The sequence below is a fragment of the Ornithodoros turicata genome, chromosome 4 (genome assembly GCF_037126465.1).
Source record: "Ornithodoros turicata isolate Travis chromosome 4, ASM3712646v1, whole genome shotgun sequence".
Lineage (NCBI taxonomy): Eukaryota > Metazoa > Arthropoda > Arachnida > Ixodida > Argasidae > Ornithodoros > Ornithodoros turicata.
Window position 1 is genome coordinate 19,295,586 of NC_088204.1, and position 26,629 is coordinate 19,322,214.

General features: G+C 43.9%; 1 protein-coding gene across 6 annotated transcripts in view; it reads right to left on the bottom strand.

Moving 5' to 3' along the window:
- The window catches only part of LOC135391256 (ATP-binding cassette sub-family A member 7-like), a 61,525-nt gene that overhangs the window by 23,491 nt on the left and 11,405 nt on the right, over nucleotides 1-26,629 (bottom strand). For 4 of the 6 annotated variants that reach the window (XR_010421898.1, XM_064621430.1, XM_064621434.1 and 1 more), the window contains exons 12-28: nucleotides 24,497-24,679; nucleotides 21,361-21,569; nucleotides 20,739-20,915; nucleotides 20,454-20,676; nucleotides 16,943-17,164; nucleotides 16,641-16,845; nucleotides 16,461-16,583; nucleotides 16,199-16,379; nucleotides 14,327-14,458; nucleotides 14,117-14,256; nucleotides 12,030-12,167; nucleotides 10,725-10,960; nucleotides 8,809-8,899; nucleotides 8,527-8,726; nucleotides 4,066-4,129; nucleotides 3,838-3,987; nucleotides 1,219-1,254 (exon numbers count right to left, since the gene is read on the bottom strand). Coding sequence is in view for 5 of the 6 variants with exons in the window: in XM_064621430.1 (XP_064477500.1) it covers nucleotides 1,219-1,254; nucleotides 3,838-3,987; nucleotides 4,066-4,129; nucleotides 8,527-8,726; nucleotides 8,809-8,899; nucleotides 10,725-10,960; nucleotides 12,030-12,167; nucleotides 14,117-14,256; nucleotides 14,327-14,458; nucleotides 16,199-16,379; nucleotides 16,461-16,583; nucleotides 16,641-16,845; nucleotides 16,943-17,164; nucleotides 20,454-20,676; nucleotides 20,739-20,915; nucleotides 21,361-21,569; nucleotides 24,497-24,679 (2,710 nt within the window). In the remaining variant the exon portion in view is untranslated. The remainder of the gene's footprint in view (nucleotides 1-1,218; nucleotides 1,255-3,837; nucleotides 3,988-4,065; nucleotides 4,130-8,526; nucleotides 8,727-8,808; nucleotides 8,900-10,724; nucleotides 10,961-12,029; nucleotides 12,168-14,116; nucleotides 14,257-14,326; nucleotides 14,459-16,198; nucleotides 16,380-16,460; nucleotides 16,584-16,640; nucleotides 16,846-16,942; nucleotides 17,165-20,453; nucleotides 20,677-20,738; nucleotides 20,916-21,360; nucleotides 21,570-24,496; nucleotides 24,680-26,629) is intronic. The other 2 variants (XM_064621432.1, XM_064621431.1) reach the window with 2 other exon arrangements.

Consider the following 26,629-nt stretch of genomic DNA (forward strand, 5'->3'; position numbering starts at 1 on the left):
ATTTCCATTCCAAGGACTTTGTCAGAGAGGGAATTCTGGAATACTCTCAACATCCGGCACGTGCTCTTGTCATGTATTCCGTCGAATAACACTCAAACTATGCCACTATTTCTCGATACTGAGGTCAGTGGTCCAGGAGAAATAAAACGACACTACAGTTTTGGAATCGACTGGAATGCAACCATCCCTTTAAGTGCCAGAAGAAGCTAATCGACTATTTCTAAAAGTAACACGCTGGCATTCATCACTCATTTATACACTCTTTGTTTTGTAGGTGCATATCTCGACTGTATTCATTAAATACGTAGAAAACATGCGTGCTCTAAAAGTAGTAATTTTTGCGAATTTCGATACTGTTATTTTTACAACACAGTCCTGCAAAATATTAACGATGATAGGAAGTACAGAAAATTTGGAATTTGCTACGAACAAGTTTCACAAAGCCAAGCTGGCCCACAGTGTACTTTTTGTCGTAGCACTACTTTAGCATGCACTAGCAATTAACATTTACACTACTGGATATCATTTCGTCTTTCTGCCGTCACTCAAAACCCGAGAATGCCGGCGCTAATTGTTCATCAAGGGTTCAGGTAATTGTTCAGCTAATTGTTCATCAGGAGTTCATCAAGAAAGTGCTTGGTTCCATATGGGTGTCGTGCGCGGAAGACAATTCCTGAAATCCGCTGGAGCTTCATCATACAACTGCGTGGAACATGCATCACAAAATTAAGGTTGTGCAAAATATTTCCCACACATCTTGCCATAAGAGTTTGCAAATTATTCAGTCATGGCAATTAACCACCTATGCAGTATATTCTCACCACACTCCCCCTACGGTGTCCTTGATAAACTCAAGTTTCTGAAGACAAGCTTCGTTCTTGACATTCTCTTAATATTCTCTATTGTCAATCCCTTTGACTTAGGTTGACCAAAAATATTTACATAATTATTTGCGTAGCTATTTATTTCATTCTGATGCAAAATTATGCCATTGCATATGATTGTGGGCCTACAGAGACAGTCAGTCAAGAGTGCAATTACGTATATCCACTTACGTGCAAGACTCTGAAATGAGAAAAGCAAGCAAGAAAAGTACAGAAGCAAGCATTTGGCACAGCAGGTGAGCTTTGGCATATCAGTGCATAGTGTGTAGGAAATATTGAGTGCACAAGAAGCGAATGTCCATATGCAACCAAGGGAATGTCATCATTGACTCACTGAATCCATCTGATGCTAGGTGCTGTCTCACTGCTGCTATGGGGTGCCGACGTGGTGGTGGTGGTGGTCATGAGGTAGGAAAAACATGAAATGCAATAATGACACAACACTCCATGAAGATCATGGTGAACATGATACATACGTCCATGCATTACAGGATTTCACATATGCTATATGTGTTATACGAGGGTGATTCAAATGAAAACCACAAATTAATTTGTGCTAACTGTATATTACATGTGATTGAAATCACATGCGTCTATTTTTCAGCATAGTCACCCCGAATGTTGATGCATTTGCACCAACGGTGTATGCACAAATACCCTGTGGAAAAAGGTATTTCACATGCGTGCAACCAATCATGTACAGCATTCTTTACTACACTGTTGTCTTGAAACTTTGTGTCACCAAGGTGCTAGTGCTCCAAAATGTGAGCTCCAAAAATTTAGTGGCCACTCACTATTGAAGAGTTTACTCCATTGACTTTTAATTCAATATCATTAATAATTTTATCAATCAGTTAATTAATAATAAACTAAAATTGTGTCATTAATGTCAATTCATTAAAATTTACATCAATTTTATTAACTTTGCCTATACCAATATGTGCTGCCGCTTACAAGGCACGGGTTTCGTTTCTTTGCTCTGTATTTTTAGTGTGTGAATTTCTTGTACTCAAACCAAATGATATCAGTCGAAGTATACACGGAGGGGCAGATTGGAGGGAACCATAACATGCCACCCATCTCGAAGCGGGATCCCCGGTGTTGATACAATTCGAAGAACCCCTGTCTGACTCCACAGGCCATAACCACAACAAGTGTCGGTTTAACTCGGTTGCGTTACAGCGGTCTGGCTGGACGAGGTGGGTGGCTTCGGTGTGTTTATGGTTCGCTCCGTTTTCTTTTCTTTCCGTTTGTGTACAACGCTTTGGATCTCTGTACCACGTGACCTTTCTTCTCTCCCTTGTGTCTTATGTAGACCAACTGTTGAGCTCTCGCTCTCTTCTGTCTAAACATGTAACTCAAGGTGAAATACACGAACGTTTTTTCACCTCTCCACGAGGTTTATCTATCTGACGAGTCAGTTTTCTTAATCATTCTGATGAGGTCAGAATACAATATGTAACGCCAAAACGTTAGATGAATTTTCTTAAGTGTCAGGCACATAAAAGATAAAAAAGACATATATCCTATGTCAACATGAGACGGTGATGGATTGGTAGAATAGGCAGGTCGGGGGGGGGGGGGGGGGGGATGTTTTGAGATGTCGTGACCATCCTACAAGCGGAGTAAGGGTGTGCAGTGTCGTGGTGAGGCAAAACGCCGTTGGTTAACAACTCTCTGCATTTCCAGTGAATTGCAGGTTCCAGGTGAGCACATACCAGCTGACAATACACGTTCAAGAATGGGTCCTGATAATCCCAGAACAAAGTGACAATCACTTTTCCAGCAGACAGTTGTGTCCATGTCCGAAATTTCTTTGGTTTCGCTGACACGGAGTGCCATCGTTCTTTGCTTGACTGCTTTGTCTGTGGCTGGTAATGGTGAACCCAGCTCTCATCTCCAGTCATGATACAAGTAAAAAAAGCTCTCTCCTTTGGTCTTGTAATGCTGTAGCAACACCTGACAAGCATCTACTCTGCATTCTTGCAGTTCGAGTGTCAGCAGGTGAGGGGGCCCATCTTGTTGACACATTCTCACGGATGATGTGGTAGGCCAAGCCGACGCTCATCTGAATTATGTTGGCCAGTTCCACCATGCTGATGCACCTGCAATTCTCTTGAGAGTTATAACTCAGTGTGCCTGGCCTGAACAGGGGAGTGTCCGCCATGCTACTCTCACTATCCTTGAGCTTGTTAGCTCACAAGCACACTGGAAGAACGACACACAGAACACAACAGAAGAACGAACGAGGAACGAACGAAGAACGAACAACGAAGAACGAACACAACAGAAGAAGGAACGAGACAGTGACGACGCATGACTGCGTCGTCGCTGTCTCGTTCCTTCTTCTGTTGTCGCCTGGCCAAGGGGTACATATTAATTGCAGAAACACATCCTCGTCACCGTTACAAACGTTTTCTGCCCTCACTATTAACAAACATCCCGCAACTATTGGTATTTTGATATATGTTCCATCCAGTACGCCAACAGAGGCTAGTGAGAAATACCCAAGCCGTGTCGGGTAGGGTACGGCCACGGCTATGGCATTTGCGCTGCTCATGCACACAAAATAGCTGAAAAAGTAGATTTGCAATCCGGTCTATATATTGTCGTATGTTAATCCGGTAGGAACATCGATAGGATGTATATTAGATGTCGCAATGCCTCACAAATACGTCCACTGGACGTGACAAATGTCCAGCAGGTACATCCAGAGGACATGCATTTATACAGTTATGAACGACCTTCCGACGATCCATGGAACATCTATGGACTGTAACGCGGACATATCTTGATATCTACTAGACATCCCAAATGTTCACTCTGGACCATCCTCTGGATGTCCATTAGACATTTTTAGTTTACCGGGTAAGCCTTCTATATTTATTCGCACGTTTGCAGTTTTCCTGGAATCACCCTCGTAAATATGTTCAGGTACACTCATGTGACTGACCTGATTCCTCAGCGTCGGGTGAAATGCCTTTCTTTGGTGCCCTGAGTGACAGGCACCATATCCCCAGGGACTCCACCATTTTGCTCAGTTTAGACTTTGGAGGGCCGTCAATGTCCAGCGCAGTAGATCGGTCAACTGATGAACTGTCTGCTGGGAAATTTTATCATCACTTTATACTGCACGCAACCTGACACAAGTTCAGCTAAGGTAGCAATGAAGCGAACTTACCATTCTCACTTTCCTGACTTTTTTTCAATGATGAATCATGAACCTGCGTTACCTTCAAGAATACCTGGAGAAATATCGAAAGCTGTTCATTAATTTCTTCAGTTCTGAGATCTGTACTCATAGCATTTTGACTCTGCAGCAAGTTCAGACTGTGCCTAATGTTAATATCATGCTCAACAAGGAAAAAGAAAAAGAGAGCAAAAGAGAGAAGGAGAAGAGAAAAAACAAACAGGCATTAGTTTAATGATGATGATGATATACTATTCCATTACTCATGATAATTCGGTGAAGATACAATGATGAGCCTCACAGTGAGGTCCGAAGCACCATACAGTACCTCGTAGGCTCGAAGCACCTGCCCCCCCCCCCCCCCCCCCCAATAGGCTCGGCGTTAATTCAAACTCCGATATTTCGTGCTTTTGATTATTTCAAACATATTTCCAATTTCTGTTAGGCCCGCTATATTTTCAATGCAGTGAAGTTCCTTAATTCGAACACCCCCTTCGCTTAATTCCAACTTACTGTTCTCTCGTAAAGTGTTTCCGCCCACAGGAAGCAGCGAAACGAAGCCCGCGAAGTGCAATACGGCTCCTGTTGTCAATTGGTTACGCCATTTCATGGGGCACGCGCAAGCACAAAACGTGTGCACAAAATAAAACTTCAGCCACTTTGGTTGCCCATACAGGACATTGGCCGCTGCTGCATTCTGAATGTGGGTTACTTGAAATGTGCCGCACATAATGTCTTCGCAGGGGAAACATAGTCACTGACCAGCAATTCAAACTTCCCAATTTTTCAAACAAAACTGTTGGCAATGCCCCGCAGAACCAATGAGCCAAGCCACCCCCCCAAAGGCCCCTGCTCCCGCCCCCTATGTCCGTGTCGGCGGTTCATATGCCCTGTATTTCCACATCAATTATTTGGACCATACTCATCTCGCTTCAAACCACCATGATTTGGGGGGCTTACATCTCTTGAGCTCCCGACACACTCAATAATTTCGTAGTGCATTAAAATGAATGCTATTCCCAACATGACACATGTGCAGAAGTGCATGCGTGCGTGCGGGACAGCAGAGCTCACTTGCACGAGACCGAAACTGAATCGAATGCTCCACTTCACACTGGTTGCAAGAGCTAATCTTTCCATACGTGTGTCTTCGACTATGACTATCTTTGAGTGTCTGAAATACCAAAATGTAATCCTCAACTTCAGGTGAGGTTGTCGATTATACAGTCACCGACCGATTTTCTGGACCGCGATTTTTCGAACATGCTCGATTATTCGGACATATTCGCGGAATGGCACGGGCCCCATAGGGTTAATGTATGAAAACGTCCAAAATTTCGGATGCTTACTGCCCCGTTGCTCGATATTTCGGACTTGGTTTGCCCAGCCAGCGAAGGTCTCTAATGGTTGCCAGCTCATGCATGCACATAATGCAATGTGAAGGTCAAGAAACTGCGCATTAGTCATTTCTTCTTTGTGACCCACTTTAACTGGACCTATGATTAAGGAGTAAGACAGGTGAAACGGGGACCATGTCCCCTTCCACATTGAGTAAAGGGCAACCGGTGCACCAACAGCGATCATGCCCCACAAGTTTCACTTCCTATTGGCGACTCGTGTGGTCCGTTCACGTCATCTCACATGCAGGACCGTCATGCAGATGATGATGGTGATGGCATTCCACACCGAGGCTGGGAGGTGACCCAGGTTCAAATCTGGGTGCCGGCTGTGCTATCTGGGTGTTTTCCCTGGGTTGTCCTCAGACGCTTTAAGACAAATGTTGGCACAGTTCCCTGTGAAGTCGGCCCAGGACGCACTGTCCCCCCCCTACTACTGCGATAGTCGTGACATTGACCACCTAAGCGTGGCCGGCTACGGTAAGCAGTTCCATGATCACCACTAACTGTCATAACGTCGGATCATCGTCGTCAGTAGAATTGGTAGAATATCCATCACTCGAATCTCTCGGGACGCCGGAAAATATTCGTAGAATCCAAAATACGTATGAAATGAATGCGGCTTGCGCAGTGACGTCATGTTTGGTCACGTGACATTCATATTGCCGCACCGGAGTCACAGTAGGAGGGCACGCCGTTATACATAGTTGTTGCGGTACGCGTGCAATTACGAGAGGAAATTGTAAAAAGACACGCTGCTTCCTCATTCGGCCCGCAATATGACGTCTGTGATGCATCCCCATATTTTCCCATATCATGTGGCTCAGAGGCACTCAAAGGCTGCGTGTGACGTCATCTGCACGAGCCAAAACCAAATATAAAAATTGAGGCAAGAAAATAGGCAGTGACTGTTCATTTTCCATCACTCACTGACTCAGTGACTGAGTTTTGGACGCCTGTCGTAGCGCTTTTGTGTTTTGTGTTGTTTTGTTTGTGTCTTTCATGTTGAACGCAATGTTGCTATTGAGACCGCGTTACAGGACATCCTAGCGGTCTCTTAGAAGGTTGTTTGTATAACTTTTGTTTTAGTATTAAATATTGTATTGTGTCTTCGTCTTTGGCCAACACTGCCTAAATTCGCGGAGGCCCAGCACGTGCTGTCCAGCCGAGAGTCATGCAACAGTGCCGTATAGCGAGCTTCACCTAAAGCACACAGGCATTAGGTGAAGCCGACTTGCGGAATGGTGACACCTAATGTTGCCTGAAGTATGTTCCCTCCGAGGGGCGGATTTAGGGGGTTCGGATGGTGTAATAGCATGCTGTCCAAGGCAAGACCCCCTCAGAAAAATCCTGGATCCGCCTCTGTTCCCTCCACGTGTTCAGGATATCGACGACTTGCAGTCTCCCAGCACAGACGTCAAACTCGAAACTGATGAAGGCGACTATAGTGCTCTCCTCCATATACAGTGACGAAGTATTGCTTTCAGGTAATAGAAGCCAATGTTATCAGGCGGAGATGGAAGACTGCAGAAAGCATCGACTCAAGAAAGCATCGCCAACTTTTTTCCAGCCTACTGTGCTTAATAAAGGTGACTTTTGAAGCGAAATTCGTTTTTTTTTTCAGACTGCTCAATTATTCAAACTTTGGTCGCGATCCCCGCAGAGTTAGAGAAATCGGACTGCGACTGTGTGCGATAGACGTAGATAGTAGGAGAAACATCGGAAAAAGTGCGTTATATGTCCAGATACACACATAAGGAAACATAATTTTGTCATGCAGCATATAGGTGGCAAAATATTGCTAATTCAAACTTTTCATAATTCAAACAGAAATCTGTGATCGCTGGGAGTTTGAATTAACGAGAGTCTACGAAGTAGAATCTCGATGATACGATCACGTATGATACGAATTTCGCGATGATACGAATTCTTTTCCGGTCCAAGCTGGAATGCCTATTCTTCCCATGTATTAGGGTTGGGATGATACGAACGCGTTATCTTGCCTTTACGGATGATACAAACGAGCGGAGGATGCGACAGATGTCCTTCCCCATGACGCGAGTCATGCTCCACTTTTCGGAAAGGGAAGGAGATGCTCACCACGAACTCCCTTACATCGTTGAAAGATGGAAGTCACTGAAATGGTTAGCCAGCTGTAGGACTCGAACCCACAGCTTCTGGATTACCGGTCCAGGGCTCTACCTTGAGGCTTTGTATGTATTTGTCCTTTCTATGTTGTTCCAGCCTCAGAACATCAGTTCTCTCATGTTCCCTTACATAGTGTTGCACAATGCAAGCAATGACTCTCCCTTTGGTGGTGCTGGGGGAGATAAGATCGAGGGGATTACACGGCCAGGAACCTTATCACCTTATCTCTGCTGGGACACTTTTACCTCCCGCAACAATAAACCGCGAAGCTGGGCGACATCGCACTGGCAAGAGAGAGCGACCAGAACACGTGGAGGGAACATATCAGGATAACTTCTGGCAACATTACGCGTCATCATCTCGCAAATCGGCTTCACCTAATGCCTGCGTGCTTTAGGAGAAGCTCACTTTAGAAGACTTTCGCGCGACTCGCGGGCGGAAAGCACGTGCTGGGTCTTTTTAATCATCTCGCGAATTTGGGCAGAACTGGCCAAAAACGGAGACATAAAAGCGTCACAACTGAACTCTTTCACTGACAGTAATGGAAAATGAACATTCACTGTCTAATTTCTTGCCTCAATTTTTATTTTTGGTTTAATTTGTTTGACACGAATTTTGAATGATACGAATTTTTTCCGCTACCCCGTGAGATTCGTATCATCGAGATTCTACTTATAGTGCTTTTACAGCAGAGTAGGGTAGCGTTGCTGAGCTGGATTTGAACAGGGGCCAAGTAATTCAGATATAGTGAGAGGGCGAGAGTCGAGCTGATTTAAAGACACTTTAAGTGCGGTCATGAACAGTTGGTAGTATGAGAAAGACGGAGAAGGATTTAACGGACGGAAGGAAGGAAGACGTGTTCCAGATTTTCCGAGCTACCACAGAAGGAAAACGTTGCTCAGATTACCTCTTCTAATGTGGTGTCTGAGATGCCATAACTGCTGATTCCAAGCTGAGATGAACTCTTATCCAGCTCCTCACAAAGCTGACCCAGAGATGTGTAGGTTTCTGTACTTGCTGGAAGACGAAACGAGAGGTCCGACCCTCGGTCTGCCACAAGTTCCGCATCCGTAACGTGGCTTTGAATCAAATCACACAGTGCTTTTGCTGAAAAGTACAAGAATCATATACTTATGATATTATATACTAGTTATGTGGAATAGGTTATGCTGTAGCCCGGTCGACTTACTGTTTTCCTCTTGTGACTCTGATAATCTTCTTCCATTTGATGGCACATGCGTATCAGTGTCTCTTGGTAAGCTGCTCTTCTTGGGAAGAATCTAAAATTAGGAATGAATGGGTGCAATGAAGGCTATTGTAAAGCGCACAAGGATAAAGAATATCTAGATTAAAGGATAACATAGTTAGGTTCTGATGTTTTCAGGTTAAAACCAATTCCTCCCTATTACAGTGGAACCTCGTTAGCGCGTACCCGCATAAGCCGTAGTTCCGGTTTAGAAGTAGTCATTCGGATTCCCCGACCAAACAGCCATTAACTCAATGCATTTGATGACCGCTTTACACGTAGCATTTCTTGACACCCGTGCCGCTTATCACGTACTATTTTCGTTGGTCTGTGCTTGCGAACCCGGGAAAAGAAAGCGCGTCGGCTTCTCGGACATGCGGCAATGTTCCGCTAATCTTCCCCATATCTCCCCCTTATCTGTAATCCTCTTCTTTCTGGGAGAAAGAAGGTGGGTCATGACCTGGTGACGTCATGCAGAACCACGTGTCAGCTTCGGATTTTCTTGGGACACTGCCAGTAGTAAGCTGGTTGCGCGTCGCTTGTTCGTTCCTGCTGCGAGATCGTACGATGGTGAAGCCTCGCGTTTTGAGCGTAAAGGAGAAGGAACATCGAAAGAGGAGCGAAGAAGGCAGCGCTTGCCCGTGAAAGAAGCCTGCGCCTGACCACGGGCTGCGGGATATGGAATTCAAGAGAAAAGTTGGCGAAAAGTGCATCCAACAGGAAGAGATGTCGTCTGCGTGGGTCTGCATACGATGTTCTGCGGCTATTTGCCAAGAAGCGAGGTTTTGACGGAAAAGCTGGCCCCAAGCTTGAGAAATTTTGAAGATGGCCTCCTTGCCGCGATGCCGGTGCATCGCCAAACAAGAATCACGGATTTCTGCGTTTGAGCTTGAAATAAAGATCGTGAATTGGTGATTTCTATCACGGCTTGCGTTTTTCAAAGATTCTCGTGACGATAAGTGGCATAATTAGTAATTTTCGGTTATGACGTAGTACCACTTTGCACGTACTTTTCCCGCGTCCCCGCCAGGTACGCGGGTTAATATTTTTTCAAGGGTATAAGAATGCTGGTTGAAAGGTGTCAAAAGTGCATCGAAGTCAAGGGTGACTATGTCGAAAAGTGATACACTTGTTTCGTCTCTATGACTATTAAAAGTTGGTCGGGCCAGAAACTTATGGAACCACGCTCGTACGTACCAAGAACACCAAAAAAGGTGTTCCCCACTGCAAGTAAACGAAACAAACACACAAACCACTAACAACTAAATGCGTCAACAGCTCTCCATTTCATCCCAGACAACAGATTTCAAAACAGCACCCCATTTTTCCTTCTGTGAACCTGTGCAAGACATGTAACAATGTGCAGGAAATCCAACAGTGAAGCCTTCTTTAATAATCAGAAGCTTTCATGTAGTAGTCTACATTTCTTCAGGTGTAAAACGTTTGTACAAGTTACACAAATATATACAAAGAAGGTCCCATGTGAACAGTAAATGGCGAGAGGGAAAGAGAGAGAGAGAGAGAAAAAGGGGGGAAATGTAATGTAATGCACCTGTGAAGGTCACACGTAGTGACGCCATACCTACATTTCCCCCCTTTTTTTTCTTCTCTTTCCCTCTCGCCATTTACTGTTCACGTGGGACCTTCCTTGTATGTATTTGTGCAACTTGTACAAACGTTTTACACCTGAAGAAATGTAGACTACTACATGAAAGGCTTGTGAACATTAAAGAAGGCTTCCCTGTTGGATCTGCTGCATATCATTACTATTCTGGACGCTGGTTGCTCTCTTCACTTTCCTCTGCAAAACACGTAACACAAAGAAAAAAGGCAGGCCCTTAACATAATGTGTTCCTGACCTGATCTTTGGAAGCGACGGGTTCAGAAAGAATAGACGATCTTTCGCTCGGACTGCGTGGGCTGCTCTTCCCAGGTGCTGAGCGCACCAGTGTCAGATAGTAGCCACTGCCAAAGCGGGTTTTAAGGAATAAGGATGAACCGCAGCAACGCAGTCGTCCCTCATTAATGACAGCAATGCGGTCACCCAGTAGATCTGCTTCATCCATGTGGTGCGTCGTCAAGATCACGGTACGGCCTGGACAGGTGAAACATGTTAAGAGAGCTTTTGCCATGTGTCAAGGTAATACACATGAACAAGGAAATGCATTTACAGTCGCCGACCGATTTTTCGGACCCCGATTTTTCGGACATGCTCGATTATTCGGACTCATTCGCGGAACGGCCGCGGGTCCCATAGAGTTGATGTATAAGAACGTCCAAATTTTTGGACGCCGTGCGGCCCCGTCGCTCGATATTTCGGACTCTGTTTGCTCAACCAGCGAATTTCTCTCTTGGGGTGACGGATAATATTGGTATCATCCGAAATTCGGAATCAAAAGAAATCAACCAACTAAAATATTATGGCAAAAAAAATTGGCAACGATTGTTCATTTTCCAGTCCCCTGAGTAGAAGATGTCTGTCGTGACACGTTTGCGTCTGTTTTTGGCCAACCCCTTGATTCAAAAGGCCCAGCACGTGCTGTCAGCCCGCGAGTCGCGCGACACCGCTGTAAAGCGAGCTTCACCTAAAGCACGCATGCGTTAGGTGAAGCCGACTTGCGGACTTGATGACGGCGGGGCCTCTCTCAGTGTACTTACAGTGCGTATACGAAGAGGGGAGTCAAGTCCTGTAGATCACATAAACAAAATACAGAAGCCGACACTGAAGATTTTTGTTTAAGTTTAATTTGTACAAGCTTTCGCGTGGAGGTCCACGCTTCCTCAGGTACAAAGTGAAGTGGTGAAGTGGTTTGTACCTGAGGAAGCGTGGACCTCCACGCGAAAGCTTGTACAAATTAAACTTAAACAAAAATCTTCAGTGTCGGCTTCTGTATTTTGTTTATGTACTTACAGTGACGAAATGTCGCTTCGGGAAATAGAAGCTGATGTTATCAGGAGAGCTTGAAGCGCAAACACACAAATTTCGACAAATTTGTCCAGCCTACTAGTGCTTAGTAAAGTTTATTTTGAAGCGAAATTCGGTTTTTTGGACTGCTCGATTATTCGGACTTTTGCGCGATCCCCGCCGAGTCCGAAAAAAATCGGACGGCGACTGTAGATGTCTGCACCAGATTTTACCATCAGTATAGAAAAGTCGTCCTTACCAGACTTATACTTTAGCAGAAGATCCCAGATAGAACGCCTTGCATACGGGTCAACACCGGCGGTGGGCTCATCTAAAATGACTGTGCGGCTCCCACCAACAAATGCAACAGCAATTGACAGCTTTCGTTGCATCCCACCTAAATGCAAAGAAGCGAAAGTGAGTAATTCCATGTCAGGTTAGCCAGGCCAGTTAGACATTAAGCGTGTGCATGTTGTTTGGACCAGTTTTCAAAATCTCTTACGAGAATTCCGTTTTGTATTGCCAACGTGAAAGCTCAAAATGTAGAATGAACTTGTTTGTCTTATTCAGTGACGTGTATGGAGGGAACACCTTTTGGAGCAGGAAAAGATCAGAATGGTGCTTTAGATCAGATATGCTACATCATCATGCGCAGTCATATACAGTTATACACTTTATTTTTAATATACTTTCGAAAGAGTGACGTGGATGTAGTGGGCGAAGCCGAATGCCAACTCCTTGTAACGATTGTCATGTGCTGCAATCAGTTGAAGCAGCTTACATGTAATGACGAAATGTAGACCAGGGTTTTCGAGAATATTCGCAAACAGTGACAGAGCACTGTGAAAATTCGAATATTTCAAGTGGAATATAATTAGGGAGTGACTTTTTCGGGTTAAACCAGATTCCGCCCGGATATTCCTCCCCGAACTGACCTCTGACCAATTCGGATTAAACCCGATTTCTTCCTGAATTCCATTCATTATGAAATCCTCAAGTGATGTTTCCACTGAAGATGAACAAAGGTCGCCACATGTAACACATGTAAGAACGGGTCACATGTTCCCAGAAACATACCTATGTGTGTGAGCACTGTCTATTCCTTCAGGGATTAGCGCTGGTAGGTCACCCCCACATAGAAGTGCAACCGAACTTGGACTAACCTAATAATAAACTAACTAACAGGCTGTTCCGTCGTATCCGCCCTGCTACGCCTAACAGCCACTAAAATGTGGCTTTCGTTCGCTAAAACGAGTTGAACAGACGTAAAAAACCCGTGAATTTTAGTGGTTAAATAGTGACGTCGGATTTTAAAACACGACATGTCATCTTAAGAAAGAATTTGGCGTTTTATTTGTTTTGAGACGAATCAGGGATTCGGGACTTTTGCAATCAGGAATATCGAGGCCCTCCCTGCATAGAAGAAGCGAAACGGCACGAATAGGAGACGCAGCTACTGTCCTGAGATGACTTGCGCTGCCCGCCAACTAGGTACGCACTAAACGACCAGGGGGGCTCAGCTGGAGGCTTGCCTTCGCTTTTAACATCTCAAGCGGATGTCTGGTGCAGGCTTGGCACAGATTTCTGATATATTGCAAAAATGTAGCAGGATGTAGCAGGGTTGGCCCCTTGGCGCAGTTTGGCGCAATTGGTGCAGCAATCACATCACTGTGTTTTTCCCTCTCATGTGCGGCCCTCATAAAGCGGGATAGGCTAGGTGGACATCAACTAAGTGGTGTAATTACTGTTTTTCGTATGCCTACTCTATTGGCTTGCTTACTTGGCTTGCTTACTTGGATATCTGTTCATGTCTGACAAGTTAAATGAAACATAGGTCATGTCGGCAAAAGACATATATCCACGAATTGAACCAGACACAGAAGTCATTATTCATAATATTCAGGAATTATTCAGGAATTTATAGAGCCTTGTGTATGGGGGCTGAACCCAATAAAAATCAAGTTTCACCCCAACCCCCCAGGCATGGGCTTTTAATATTGTTTTAACAAATTGATCTTCAATAATTGTATTTCGTGATTTAAATAGAATAATACATTAACAACTCAATTAGCATAATCAATCAATTAATGATATTATCCAATAATACAATTCAATAATCATAAATATATTATGCTTATATTATAGACCAACAAAGCACTATTTCTAAATCATTATATAAAAAAACACGTACCATACCATACGTTCTCCAATACATTTGTTCCATAATGGTCACGGGAGCATTAAGTAATACATGCAGTTGTTGCAATATATGTTCAAAATGCACTATATTACACACCTGGAACCTTTAAAATCCATTACAGTCACAGCTCAACGTGCAAGACTTACCAGAAAGATTACAGGAATATTCATCCTGCTTGTGCTGCAACGCAAGATCTTTGATGAATTTATTTGCTTCAGACCTGGCAGCTCTTCCTGACAATCCCTTCAGGCGTGCGTAGAACCACAAATGCTCATCTACAGTGAGTCTGTATTGAGAAAAAGAGGATATTGCACAAGTGAAATCGTGTCTGTGCCAGCTGAATTAGTGAGGCTCACTTTTCAAACAGCACATTAAACTGTGGACATGTGCCAAGGCTGTGCCGTATGGTGTCCATTTCAGTTCTGATGTCCATGCCGTAAATCTCTGCAGTTCCAGATGTTGGGGGGTACAGACCTGTCAGGATAGATCTACCAGCCCAAAACTGTTTAATATACATGAATATGAAACAATTAATCAAAGAAAGCACGAATGTATACAGTACTCAAAAGGTTCTAAAACAACAGTCACAACAACAACTGTTGCATGTAAACTGCCCCATTCCCCTGTCCAGCTGAACAGATCACAGATGTCCAGACAAATCAGTATTGCATAAACCACACATATGGAGTGGTTTGTTCAGTAAATGGCTTCTCCAGTAAATGCGTTCTCGAGTTCAGCGAGCTTCAGTGTTTTGTGCACACATCGAGTTTGGCGCTGGAGGCTTGCTAGCTAGTCACTTTTCCGTCAGAACCTTGCACACTGTAGACCTCCCAATTTCCATGATAAATGTCTTGTTCATGTTCAAACATATGTATTTACCTAATCCTGATACCTAATACTGATAATCCTGATAACTACAGTAGTTAACTCCTGCAGTACCCGTATTATTACCTTAAATTATTTTCGTTTCTGTTTCAGTGACTGTGTCTGTTACCTTTACCTCCCAGTAAACCACAAACGTCTGTTAGACATACCAGAAAGATCCAAACGTCTAAGACATTTGGGATGTCTAGTAGACATCCGGATATGTCCAGCTAACGTGGAATGGGACAATGGGTGTACTATGGATCGTCGGAAGCTCATCCATAACTGTATAAATGGATGTCCTCTGGATGTAACAGCGGGACATTTGTCACATCCGGTGGACATGCTTGTGAGGCATTGCGACGTCTAATATACGTCCAGGCGATGCTCCTACCGGATTAACATACGATAATATAGACGTACGTTTACGAAACGTTGTTTCGATTATCAATTCAATAGTAATTTTTACGTATAGCGCTAGAAGAAAGTGAATCTATCTTGCGAGAACGTGAGAAATTGGAGAACAAGTAAAAGCAAGTTTTTCCATTTGTTCGCGTCCTGCTCTCTGCAAAGTATCTACGTAGCACTCTTCCACCAACACAGGAAACCTGTCAGTTTGACAGCTCCACTCAGCAGGTAACCTCATCATAGACAACAGCCTGAATTCCAAACACAATATTTGTTAGCAAGGAATATCAGAAATGTTGGCGGGCAGTTTGACTCATTGCAGACGTACGAATTAATTGCAGAAACACATCCTCGTCACCGTTACAAACGTTTTCGGCCCCACTACACTTAACAAACATCCCGCAACTATTGGTATTTTAGTATATGTTCCATCCAGTATACGCCAATAGAGGCTACTGAGAAATGCTCAAGCCGTGTCAGGTGGCGTACGGCCACGGTTACGGCATTTGCGCTGTTCATGCACACAAAATAGCTGAAAAAGTTGATTTGCAATCTGATCTATATGTTGTCGTATGATAATCCGGCAGGAACTTCGATAGGACGTATATTAGAGGTCGCAATGCCTCACAAGCACTTCCACTGGATGTGCAAATGTCCAGCTGTTACATCCAGAAGATATCCATGTATACAGTTATGGATGAGCTTCTGATGATCCATAGTACATCCATTCCACGTTAGCTGGACATATCCGGATGTCTACTAGATATCCAAGATATCCACAGTGTACCATCCTCTAGATGTCCATTAGACGTTCGTGGTTTGCTGGGCTGGTACCAACTACATCATATCTAAACTTTGACTACATTATCCATTCAAATGTTAAAAAATGCAATAACATTGCTCATAATGTGACATTAGCAGGAACAAAAACAAACAAACAAACAAAAAAGACTCACATTGTGGTGGTTTTTCCAGCTCCATTATGGCCAAGGAAGGAAGTAATCTGTCCCTCGTAGAAATTGAGACTCAATGAATTTACAGCTGCTCTGTCAGCTCCTGCATACACTTTGGTGAGATTGCGTATGCACAAGCCCAGAGGCAAGTCTGTGGGCTCATCTTCAAAATCCTCTTTGCTTCCTGGGAGTTAAAAATTGTTACGTTGTTCACTCAAATGCAAAACTAATAACACAATGACTTAAAGGAGTACGGTGAACTGACCGTCTGCTTCTACGTTGCCATTGCAGAGTTGCCAATTGGACTTGGATTTTGACTTTGATGAAGCACCGCACCAGTAAGATCTCGTCAGGAGAAAGTACCATGGCTTTGGAACACCATACTGGCCTAGAGAGAAAAACGTACTGTATCCTGTGCTATAAGGTAAGATATTGCATTTCGTACCAGGAAAAACCATCTCGATGTACCACGCAGCCACAAAGTAGACCACACAGTCAAGCAGCAACAGTGCCATGACATGAGCAAGGCTGAACGTGTCTGGGGGTAAAGTACTAGAAGCCAAATTCTCCCACTGTGCTCCAATCCCCTCTTCTTCAAAGTGGGCCAAGTAGCTGCAGCCCATTCCGAAAGCCACGTTTGGTAACAGGCTCTGCAATAGTACTGATGTGAGGTGAACAACGTAGTGAAGACAAGGCGCTGTAGGTGGGTTTATAGAGTACTACAGAGAACTTTTAAAGGGATCTTACAACAAAACTCTTGTGATGAATATTGAAGCGTTCTTTCCACAGCTTCACAAAAGGATAAGGCAGGTAACATGTGAAGAAGATGATGCCACCGGCTGCTGCTGCTATATTCGCTCGGGAAAAGAAGGTGGTCAGCAGGAATGCCTTGGAAATGATGGCCACAGCGTAGCACATCAAAAAGATGAACACCACGATGGGGTCCGAATGCTCCAACACCTTGCCAAACTAGACAAATGAGATCAAATTCACAAGGTTAAGACAAAAGAGAACCGCAAAGAACAGTACTTTGATTGAAATTCTATGTGTGTAGTGTTCCTGCTTTATTCTTGTTCCTAAGTGAATGGTCTTGTTGGACATCCCCAATCATTACATGAATGTAATGATTAGGGCTGCTGAAAGTAACAGTGCCAGTGAAGTATTGGCAAAGAGTATTGGCAGTGAAATGCACTTCATGCAGGACCCCTTGCCTCACCGTTCCTCAGACTTGAGATAACACTAGTGCCTGCTTGCACGGTTTGACAGGGCTTGCTGTAGCATGGTGCCCGAAGAGGTACCAAGGCTACTGAGGACACCCCTGAGGAATCTCCTCAACATCAGTGCAAGTAGGCCCAGGTCACTGCTCACTCAGTAGGAAGCTGAGGTCATTGTGAATGCCTGGTTCACATGTTTTACAGGCAGTGCCCAATGTCCTTCTGGAACTGTGTCCGTGATGCAGCATCTTATAATATAGAATCTCGATGGTACGATCACAGATTATACAAATTTCGGAATGATACAAATTCTTTTCTAGTCCTGGCCGGAATGCCTATTCTTCCCATGTATTAGAGTTCGGATGATATGAACACGTTATCTTGCCTTTGCCGATGGTACGAACGAGCCGAGGATGCTACATATAGGTCGCCGTTCCCCCCCTCCGAGGGTCAGATTTATTCATGACATTATTATATTCTAGTGAATCTACAAGGCAAATCTAATATTTTCTAATTAATCCCCCCACCCCCCACCCCCGCACGAGAGTGCACCAATCATGCTGCTGCTTCTTTCTATAAAGGAGGAAGATCCTCACCACGAACTCCTTTACACCTTTGGTGGTGGTGGTGGTGGTGGAGATAAGATCAAAGGGATTACACAGCTCGGAACCTTATCACCTTATCCCTGTTTTGACTTTTTTACTCCTCTCGTGACAATACACCGCCAAGCTATGTGACATCGCACTGACTTGGGAAAACAGCGACCAGAACACGTGGAGGGAACATATCAGGACAACTTCTGTCAACATTACACGTCACCATTCCGCACGTTGGCTTCACCTAACGCCTGCATGCTTTAGGAGAAGCTCGCTTTAGAACACTGTCGCGCGGGTGGAAAGCACGTGCTGTGCCTTTTGAATCATCTCACGAATTTGTGCAGCATTGGCCAAAAACAGAGACACAAATGCTTTACGACCCACCTCTTTCACTAACAGTAATGGAAAATGAACAGTCACTGTCTATTTTCTTGCCTCAATTTTTATTTTGGTTTAATTCTTTTTATACGAATTTCGGATTATACAAATTTTTTCCACTACCCCATGAGATTCGTATCATCCAGATTCTACTGTATGTAGTCTGAAATTTAAGGCAATGTAAAACCTTGTATTCACACGAGTCAGTTTTCTGCCGGCAGCAAGTCGGGAAGGAGTGAGAGGATATCCGAGATAAACAAGGTCAGTACGCGTCTGAAGACGCCCTCTCGTTCTCTGGCATTCACACGAGTCAGTTTCGCGGCGGCTGTCAGTTTTCCGATCCCTTCTGTATTCGCGCTTGCATTTCGTCTGTGCCTAGCGTAGGATGGACCAATGGAAGAAAAACTTACTGCACTTGCGCTCCTTGTGGATGATGCAGAGTGCATTCACGTGAGAAACGGGACAAGATATGGGCCAAAGAACAGATTCCGAAGAAGCGCTATGGAATGTAAAACAGCATTAACCCAAATCTCCGTGTGGACTACCCAAATGCCTGTCGGAGTATTTTGAGAATAGACGTTGTCACAATCGATTTTATTTTCCACAAATGAAGCGTATTTCGATGCTGAGCACCAACATTGGCGCGATAGCGTGCCGACAAGTGATTGAGTGGCGATAACGCTGCGATGTCGATCTACAGGTAGTCAATAATTAATTTAATTTAATTTAATAAAATCAATTTTTATTTTCCTTTCGGTAGGACGAGTAGCTTCCAATTATTATGTTTTTATTAGGGGTGTGCGAATATTCGAGTTCTCGAATTCGAATCGAATATCAAACGCTCGAACTATTCGATTCGCGAATCGAATATCCAATATTCGATTTTTCGAATATTCGACTATTCCACGAATATGAACGACAACCCGAAAGTGGGCTTCACCTGATGCTTCCGTGCATGAGGTGAAGCCTGCTTTACAAAACTGCCCTTGCTGCAGGATCAACACAGGCCGGACGGTGTATAACGTTAAGATAACGTTATCCAAACTTAGTTTTGTAGACATCGTCCGTGGAAGGGGTGGCGCCCCTCCCACATACACTTTAGCGGTGCCGACGGGGGACTTTAATTTGATGTTTGTGAGGTTGCCTTTAAAAAGTTAACACTCTTGAGTAATGACTACAGCCCACAAACAAGAAGGGCATTTTAAAGATGTCCTTTATGTCTAAAATTTCAGCAGTGCAATTTCCTAGGGTGAGAGCAAAGAAACTAAAGGGTGTTCATGGCAAAGCTGAGGCAGGATGCCAATTCGTTTGTTTCACAAATGGCCTGTGGTTGTCTGAAACAATTACAGCCTCATCCATATAACGTCCTACTGCCTGACATAAAATTTTGAAATGAAGGTAACCACTCCAGTACTCCAGTAAGTGTAGGCTCACCTGAACAGCAGGGAGCACTCTGACGTAAAATTAAAGAGTAGGGGGCTTTAAACAGAAGAATTGCATGTCTTTCTTGTGACAGTTAATGCCAGGAAAATTACACTAAAGCCATGGGCCACAAAGTGGAAACTTTTATTGCAAAAGTCACATAATGTAAATTTTGCACGAATATTCGATATTCGATTCGGTATTCGGAACTTTTTCCCCCATTCGATTCGATATTCGATTCGACTTAAAATATTCGGATTCGCACACCCCTAGTTTTTATACATGTATTGGAAAGGTGCAAGCGAACGATTATGTGTAGTCAACGTTTGTCCAGCGAAAGAAATATCCGTGTTTATAAAATTCATGCTTTGTATTTCGTGTCTGTTTCGCCTCATGTAGAGAAAATGCTTCCTATGCAACACTACATTGTAGGCATCTATCTATGCATTGCATAATTGTTCCAAAGCTGCTGCGCCAGTGTGTCGTTGCACCACTTTCGCGGTAAAGCCAAGCCTTGTTGGCGTTCCAATTCAGAATTGGCCATAGTACAATGAATGCCGTTGTATAATGCCGTTGTATCCATGTGCACTTAGAGCCCTAATGCAAATCCTCTTTTGCAAACAGGGCATGTGCACAGATAGTGCTTACCTTCAGGATGCACGTGAGAAGCAAAGCGGACAGGAACATGAAGGCAAACGCATTGATGAACCAAGCGAGCCAGAGCGCATTATTCCCGAGACCCATAACTTTCATAACTTCTTTCAGTCGCAGCTCTTTTTCACGCACTACGCTTTTGATCAGCATCGAGAAGGAGTACACCCACGACAGCACCATGAACATCGGAAAGGATTCCGCAATTGTCATGATGAACCTGCGATGAAGATAAACTGTGACTATTGTGGAACTTTCACACCGTGATAATAGGATGCTCACTGATCGAAGATGTGGCACGGGTAAGGAAACTGCTGGAGGTATACACCGGTCTCGCGTTCCCATCCAGTGTGTAGTGAAATGATGGCATGCTCCACAATGTCTTGTAGGTAGGCAAAGCCGTACGTGATGTACTTGAGGTCAATCGCTGGGCGGCGACGTGGGCCTGGCCGGTATATCCTGAGAACAATAACGCTTAGTTACATTTATAATTTCCCATCCGATCGATAAGGTTGCCACCTTCCATCGTGAAAAATACCGGCCAAGCGAGTGACACCAAAAGGAATAGAAGGAGCAGGGGATTGGGCGATGGAAATCAAGAGAGAGAGTGAGAATGAGGAAGGGAGGGGGTGAAAGAGAAGCTCATCAAGAAGGAAAGTGCTAATTCAGCAGTGTGTACAACACACCGTGTGTGTGGACAGCATAGAAAAGAAGACTTGGGGAAAAGTACTTCCACAATTCACTTATTTTTAAAGATGTATTTGCCATCCTTCTCTGGGAAACACCACGTATGTTAAAATACTGGATAACACTGCCGATATCGCCTTTCAACCGGCAGCCAGCACAAAAATTAGCCAGCCAAGTGGCAACCCTACCGACTGATGATATGGCTGTGATGAACTACCTGTCTTCAATTTTCTTAGTAGAGTCAACCTTGCGAGCATCCATGCGAATCTTGTAGCGAACGAATGGCGGTAAGGTGTCATCTTTCAGTCCTTTTAGTTCAGGAAATATTAGGACAGCCCACAGCTTATTCTCTCTCATAAGTCCCAGTCCCTTGGGCATGAGTTCTTCCTCATTTCTGAATCCTTCGAAACGGTTCATTTCAAAGCACTGCAGATCAAAGCAATGTAAATGTCAATTAAGCAACATGTGAAAGGCTTCCCGCCATGATAAATAGCACACACTACAAGTAAGGCTGTGCAAATATTTGGATTTTTCGAATACCAAACTGAGCATATAATTCTATGTACGAATGTCGAATCAAAGAACGCAATAGCTAGACACACAGGCTATACACATGCCAAGAAGTACTAAGCCCAAAATGGCCACAAGAGAACTTACGCAACAAAGTGAGTGCTGCCTGATATCAAGATCCATAGGCACCTGGGAGCCTTCCAGGGTTTCTTTTCGCTAGTTTAATACATATGCAAACCTGATGCCACTATTTGAAATTATTTGCTTTCACTTTGCTTTTGCTGTGCTTGCACATGTATTCGGTTCAGCTATATAACTACAGTCAAACTCCTTTACAACGAAACTCAGGAGACAGCAAAAAAAATTTGCAGTAAAGGTATTTTCGTTAAAAAGGATGTCCATTATTGGACCTATAGGGCTCCAGCGGGACCGCAAAAAAATTTGCTGTAGTGGTATTTTCGTTAAAAAGGTGTTCGCTATAAAGGAGTTTGACTGTATTTGTTTTATATTTGCTTAGGCTGTATAATTATTTCCTTCATATTTGCTTCGCTTATGTAACTATTTGCTTCATGGGCATTTCCAGGATTTTTTTCAAGGAGGGGTGGGGGCAAAGCGTGCAACCCCCACACCGCTTTTTCTGGAGACGGACGCTGCGGACTGTGCAGGTATTCAGAGGTGCATATTATGACACCTGAGAAAAATCATGAACTATGAATAAAGAGCGCACAGTTTTCACAAGTGACCTTGACGCTCCAGGGGGGGGGGGACACAACCCCCCCTTGCCCCCCTCTCGATACGCTCATAATTTGCTTCGTACTTACTTTGGTTATGTAACTATTCACTTCATATTGGCTCCGTTTACATAACTATTTGCTTCATATTTGCTTTGGTCACATTACTATTACTTTGTATTTGCTTCAGTTATGTAACTATTTGCTTCATATTTGCTTCAGTCATGTAATTATTTGCTTCATATTTGTTTCGGTCATGTACCCTAGTAGCACAAAACGTCGCGGAAACATCTTTATTTGGTCAAATTAGGATAGACGACGATCAGGACGTCAACGCGACGTCTAGAAGCAGTAATTTATAGTATGTTTATAAGACGCGCCGATTTAACGTTTATAATACGTCTTCGGCATCTCTGTTGAAGAGATATCCTAAAGGAAGACCTCCCGTAAACGTCTTCCGTTCACGTTTGCAAGAAGTACCGAGTTTCCGTTTATAATACGTCTTCGACATCTCTTTTGAAGAGGTATCCTTAAGGAAGACATCCTGTAAATATCTTCCGTTCAGGTTTGCAAGACGTATCTTAGACGAGGACGATTTGTGTGCACTGAATAAGTTTACTTTCGGTGGACCTACTGACTGTCTCAAACCAAAAGCAGTAGGAAACACAGGCGTTGAGTTGACGGTGAGTTAATACTCCCAGAAATTTCCCACTTCAGTGTTGTTTGTGTGCGTAACTGAAATAAACTTAGACACCTCGCCCTCCATTTTGACTCAGAGGCAAGCACGGCTATCGAGTTTACGGGAGTTTCTAAGACGAGCAATGTATAGTATCTGTTTTCCCTTTGCAAGGGAATAGACCACCTCTACGCTCTGGTTCCCCTACGTGTAACGCCGTGGAGGGAGCCAGCTGTTCTTACGGTGGGAGGACCTCTGCTAACGCGGTCCACCTTGGCGAACCGCGTCTTCGATTTTGGCCAAAATGCCACGTGGCAGTGCTGCTTGCAGTTCTGCTTGGAGAAACCGAAAATGGAACGTGTGGTGACGGTGACTGAGGTTGAAAAATGAAAAAAGAGGCAGATCTCCGGAAAACTGTACCCGGTGGATATCTACAGGGCTGAATTTTCTCACATTCAAATTAGTGTTCTAAACATTTTTTGAACGTCTTCAAGACGGCCACAAACACGTCTTCAAGACTCGGGAAAGCGTCAACTTATCCGGGGATAGAAGACGTTATGTAGATCAGATTGAAGACGTCTCCTAGATGAAAATGTGGTTGTGGCTAGACCTTTTCTTGACGTTTAGAAAACGTTTTGTGCTACTAGGGTAACTATTTGCTTGGTACCTCCATCGGTTACATAACTATTTGCTTCATATTCGACTCGCATTTCCTTCAGTTATATAGCGACTAGTTTTGAATTCGCCTCACATTTGTTTCAGTTATATAATGATCTGTTTCGAATTCGCTTCAGTGGTATAACGAATCACTTTGTATTTGTTTTTGGTTATATAACTGTTCGCATCATATTTGCTTCACGTGTATAATTATTTGCTTCATATTTGCTTTCGGGCACATAACTATTTGGTTTGGTTATGTGATTATTCGCTTCATATTTGCTTCAGTTGTAAAATGACTATTCGCACAGCCCTAACATTGCAGAGAATCGCAGAGCTTCAAACATCACACCGAGTCATAATGTATCCCACAACACGATCCAACAAGTGTACAGTAGAACCTCGCAAATTCGATTTTGCTTAATCCGAAATTCCAGTTAATTTGAAGGATTGCTGCGGTCCTGTCTTCGCGTGTTGCAATCTGACTGCATAATTTAAAGAAAACTGGCCCGTATCCCGCTTAATTCGTAGGTTTCCTATAGAATTTCATCATCTCCCTCATTTCACCTACTCACCCATGTAATGCCCTTTTAAGTCCTTTGGGTTATGAATAAATGAAATGAAATGAAATCTCCCATCGGCAAATAAATATATTTTCCTTCACCATGTGCACAGGTCTGCTTAATTCGAATGCCTGCTTAATTCAAAAAATTTTCGGCGTCCGCATGACTTTGAATTAACGAGGTTCTACTGTATTCACTTCATTCAAATTGACTTACATCAATGCCCTTTTGGATCTCTAACGCTGCATTGTTCAGCAGGCCTAAATAGTGATCCCAGTCAGAAAAAATCCATTGCATTGAATCAACGTATTCTGTAATGTCTGGAGCGTCCTCTAGAGCTTCACCAAGCTGCTCAGCCACAATGAAAAGGACTTCCATGGCCCCTGACATGGTTACCTCCTGCAACATTTTTAGGAATATTTGAAGATGTAACGCAATGATATTTACTTGAATATAATGCACACTGTCCCCCTCATAGCTTCTGCAAAAAGGGAATGGCTGCGATGACTGCAGCAATTGTACAACTACAAAAGAGTACCGGATGCAAAAATGACTCGATGTCTCCAGTAGGGCCATGTGGTAATGACACAAAATGCGGGATACAATTGAACGCTGCACATGTGAAGGAACAACTGAACTTTGCAGAAGCTCAGTTAATACAAGAAGTGGAGGAACTGCGGCAGCAATGCTGCTGAAAGGTTGCTTTGCTGCAGTGACTAACAAAATGTTCACGAAATCCATTAAATGTTTACCTAACGTTCCTGTTTTTTTTTTTAGTGTTGGTGCAATACTTCCATATGCTACAGTGCGAGAGTGCCATAATTACGTCACTGAGGCAATGTTTCACATGCTGCATTGTGGCAATTGTGCAATTACCGTAAGCAATATTGAAGCAATATTGTAATTCAACGCTATGGCAGCATTACAGGGCACTATGCCAGAAAAGCAAAGGAAAAACAAAATGTCCCAGCATATTCGATGTTGTCATTTAAGGTTTTCCAATGACAATATGTAAGGCCCTTTCTTTTCTGCGATTCCGCAAAAATTCGCGGAATTGTGGGTCTGCCGCGGAATATGAGGTTTTGCACTGAATTTTGCAGAACCACTCACTTAACTCAGTTTACGCACGAGATGAGTGGACTTCGCTCGCGCCGGGTCAGCTTGGGTCACAGCGGATATGTGCCAACAGGATAAGGCCACCAGGCGCTGTCTAGTCTGTGACTGTGACTGTGAAGCCAAGTGACTGTGGAGCCAAGTGACCGTGATATGGCCCCATCTGTGTCAAAACAGGTGAATTTGCCGGAACAACCCTTTAACATACATATTGGGATTCTGGAGTGGAATGCAAATGCTGACCCCTGCTTTGGTATCCATAGCTGTCAAGTGCCTCTGTGTGCCAGTAAACTCTGTAGATGCCGAGAGGTCATTTAGCAAGTACAATATGATAGTCAGTGACAAACATCACTCCCTCTCAGAAGAAAGTACGATGTACCTTGTTATGCTAAGTCTACAGTTAAGCTAACAGTTTTTTTAGACTCGTAAATGTTCCTCCGCACTAAGAACTATTAAAGGGTATTGTCTGTTCGAACTAGGATGATTTATTTTTTACCACAGAAAAACGCAGAATTCGTGGGTCCCTGCCGCAGAATTCAGGATTTGCCGCGGCAGAAAATGAAGGGCCTTAAAGGAGTACAGAGGGCCATCCAAAAAAAATTCAGGTTAAGACATCTGATGAAAGTGTGTGCGTCATTATACCGGATAGCACGAAAGGTTTTGATGTGTGCAATTTGTTTCCCACCAAAAAACTCCCATGAACATAGCTCTGCGCGTTCACCCTTAACTCGCCACTCCAGCTATAACGAGGATGAGGAGGTATGATGGCACGTCACCGATGACGGCATAAGGAGACTCGTTCTGGTTTGCCGGTCAGTGGGGATCAGCGCATTGTCCCCTTGCCGCCGTAAACCTGTTTTGCCAGTTTTCCCGGAGAATTGGGGATAGAAGGAGCGGCTGAAGCATTACCGAGCAAGGAGAAAGGCTTTATCAGAACCCCGAACAGCCTAGTAGCAGACGACAGCGGAATAGCAGACGACATTTCTCTAGGCCAATCAGCGAGCGTTTTCCTTATAGCGTCAGCGCGAGGTTCCAGGCAGATCACAGGCTGGTACTGCTCTTCACCACCGTTGCGCACGGTCGCTTTTTGCGGCGTATTTTAAATTCAATTTCTGCGATAATTATGACTCTGTGGTGTAAATTACTTTGCATGGTGCATCTTACTGGCCTACTTAACAGTTTTATAGGAAGAAAACTGGGTGTTAAAAATGACTTCTGTGCTACTTTAATATGTAT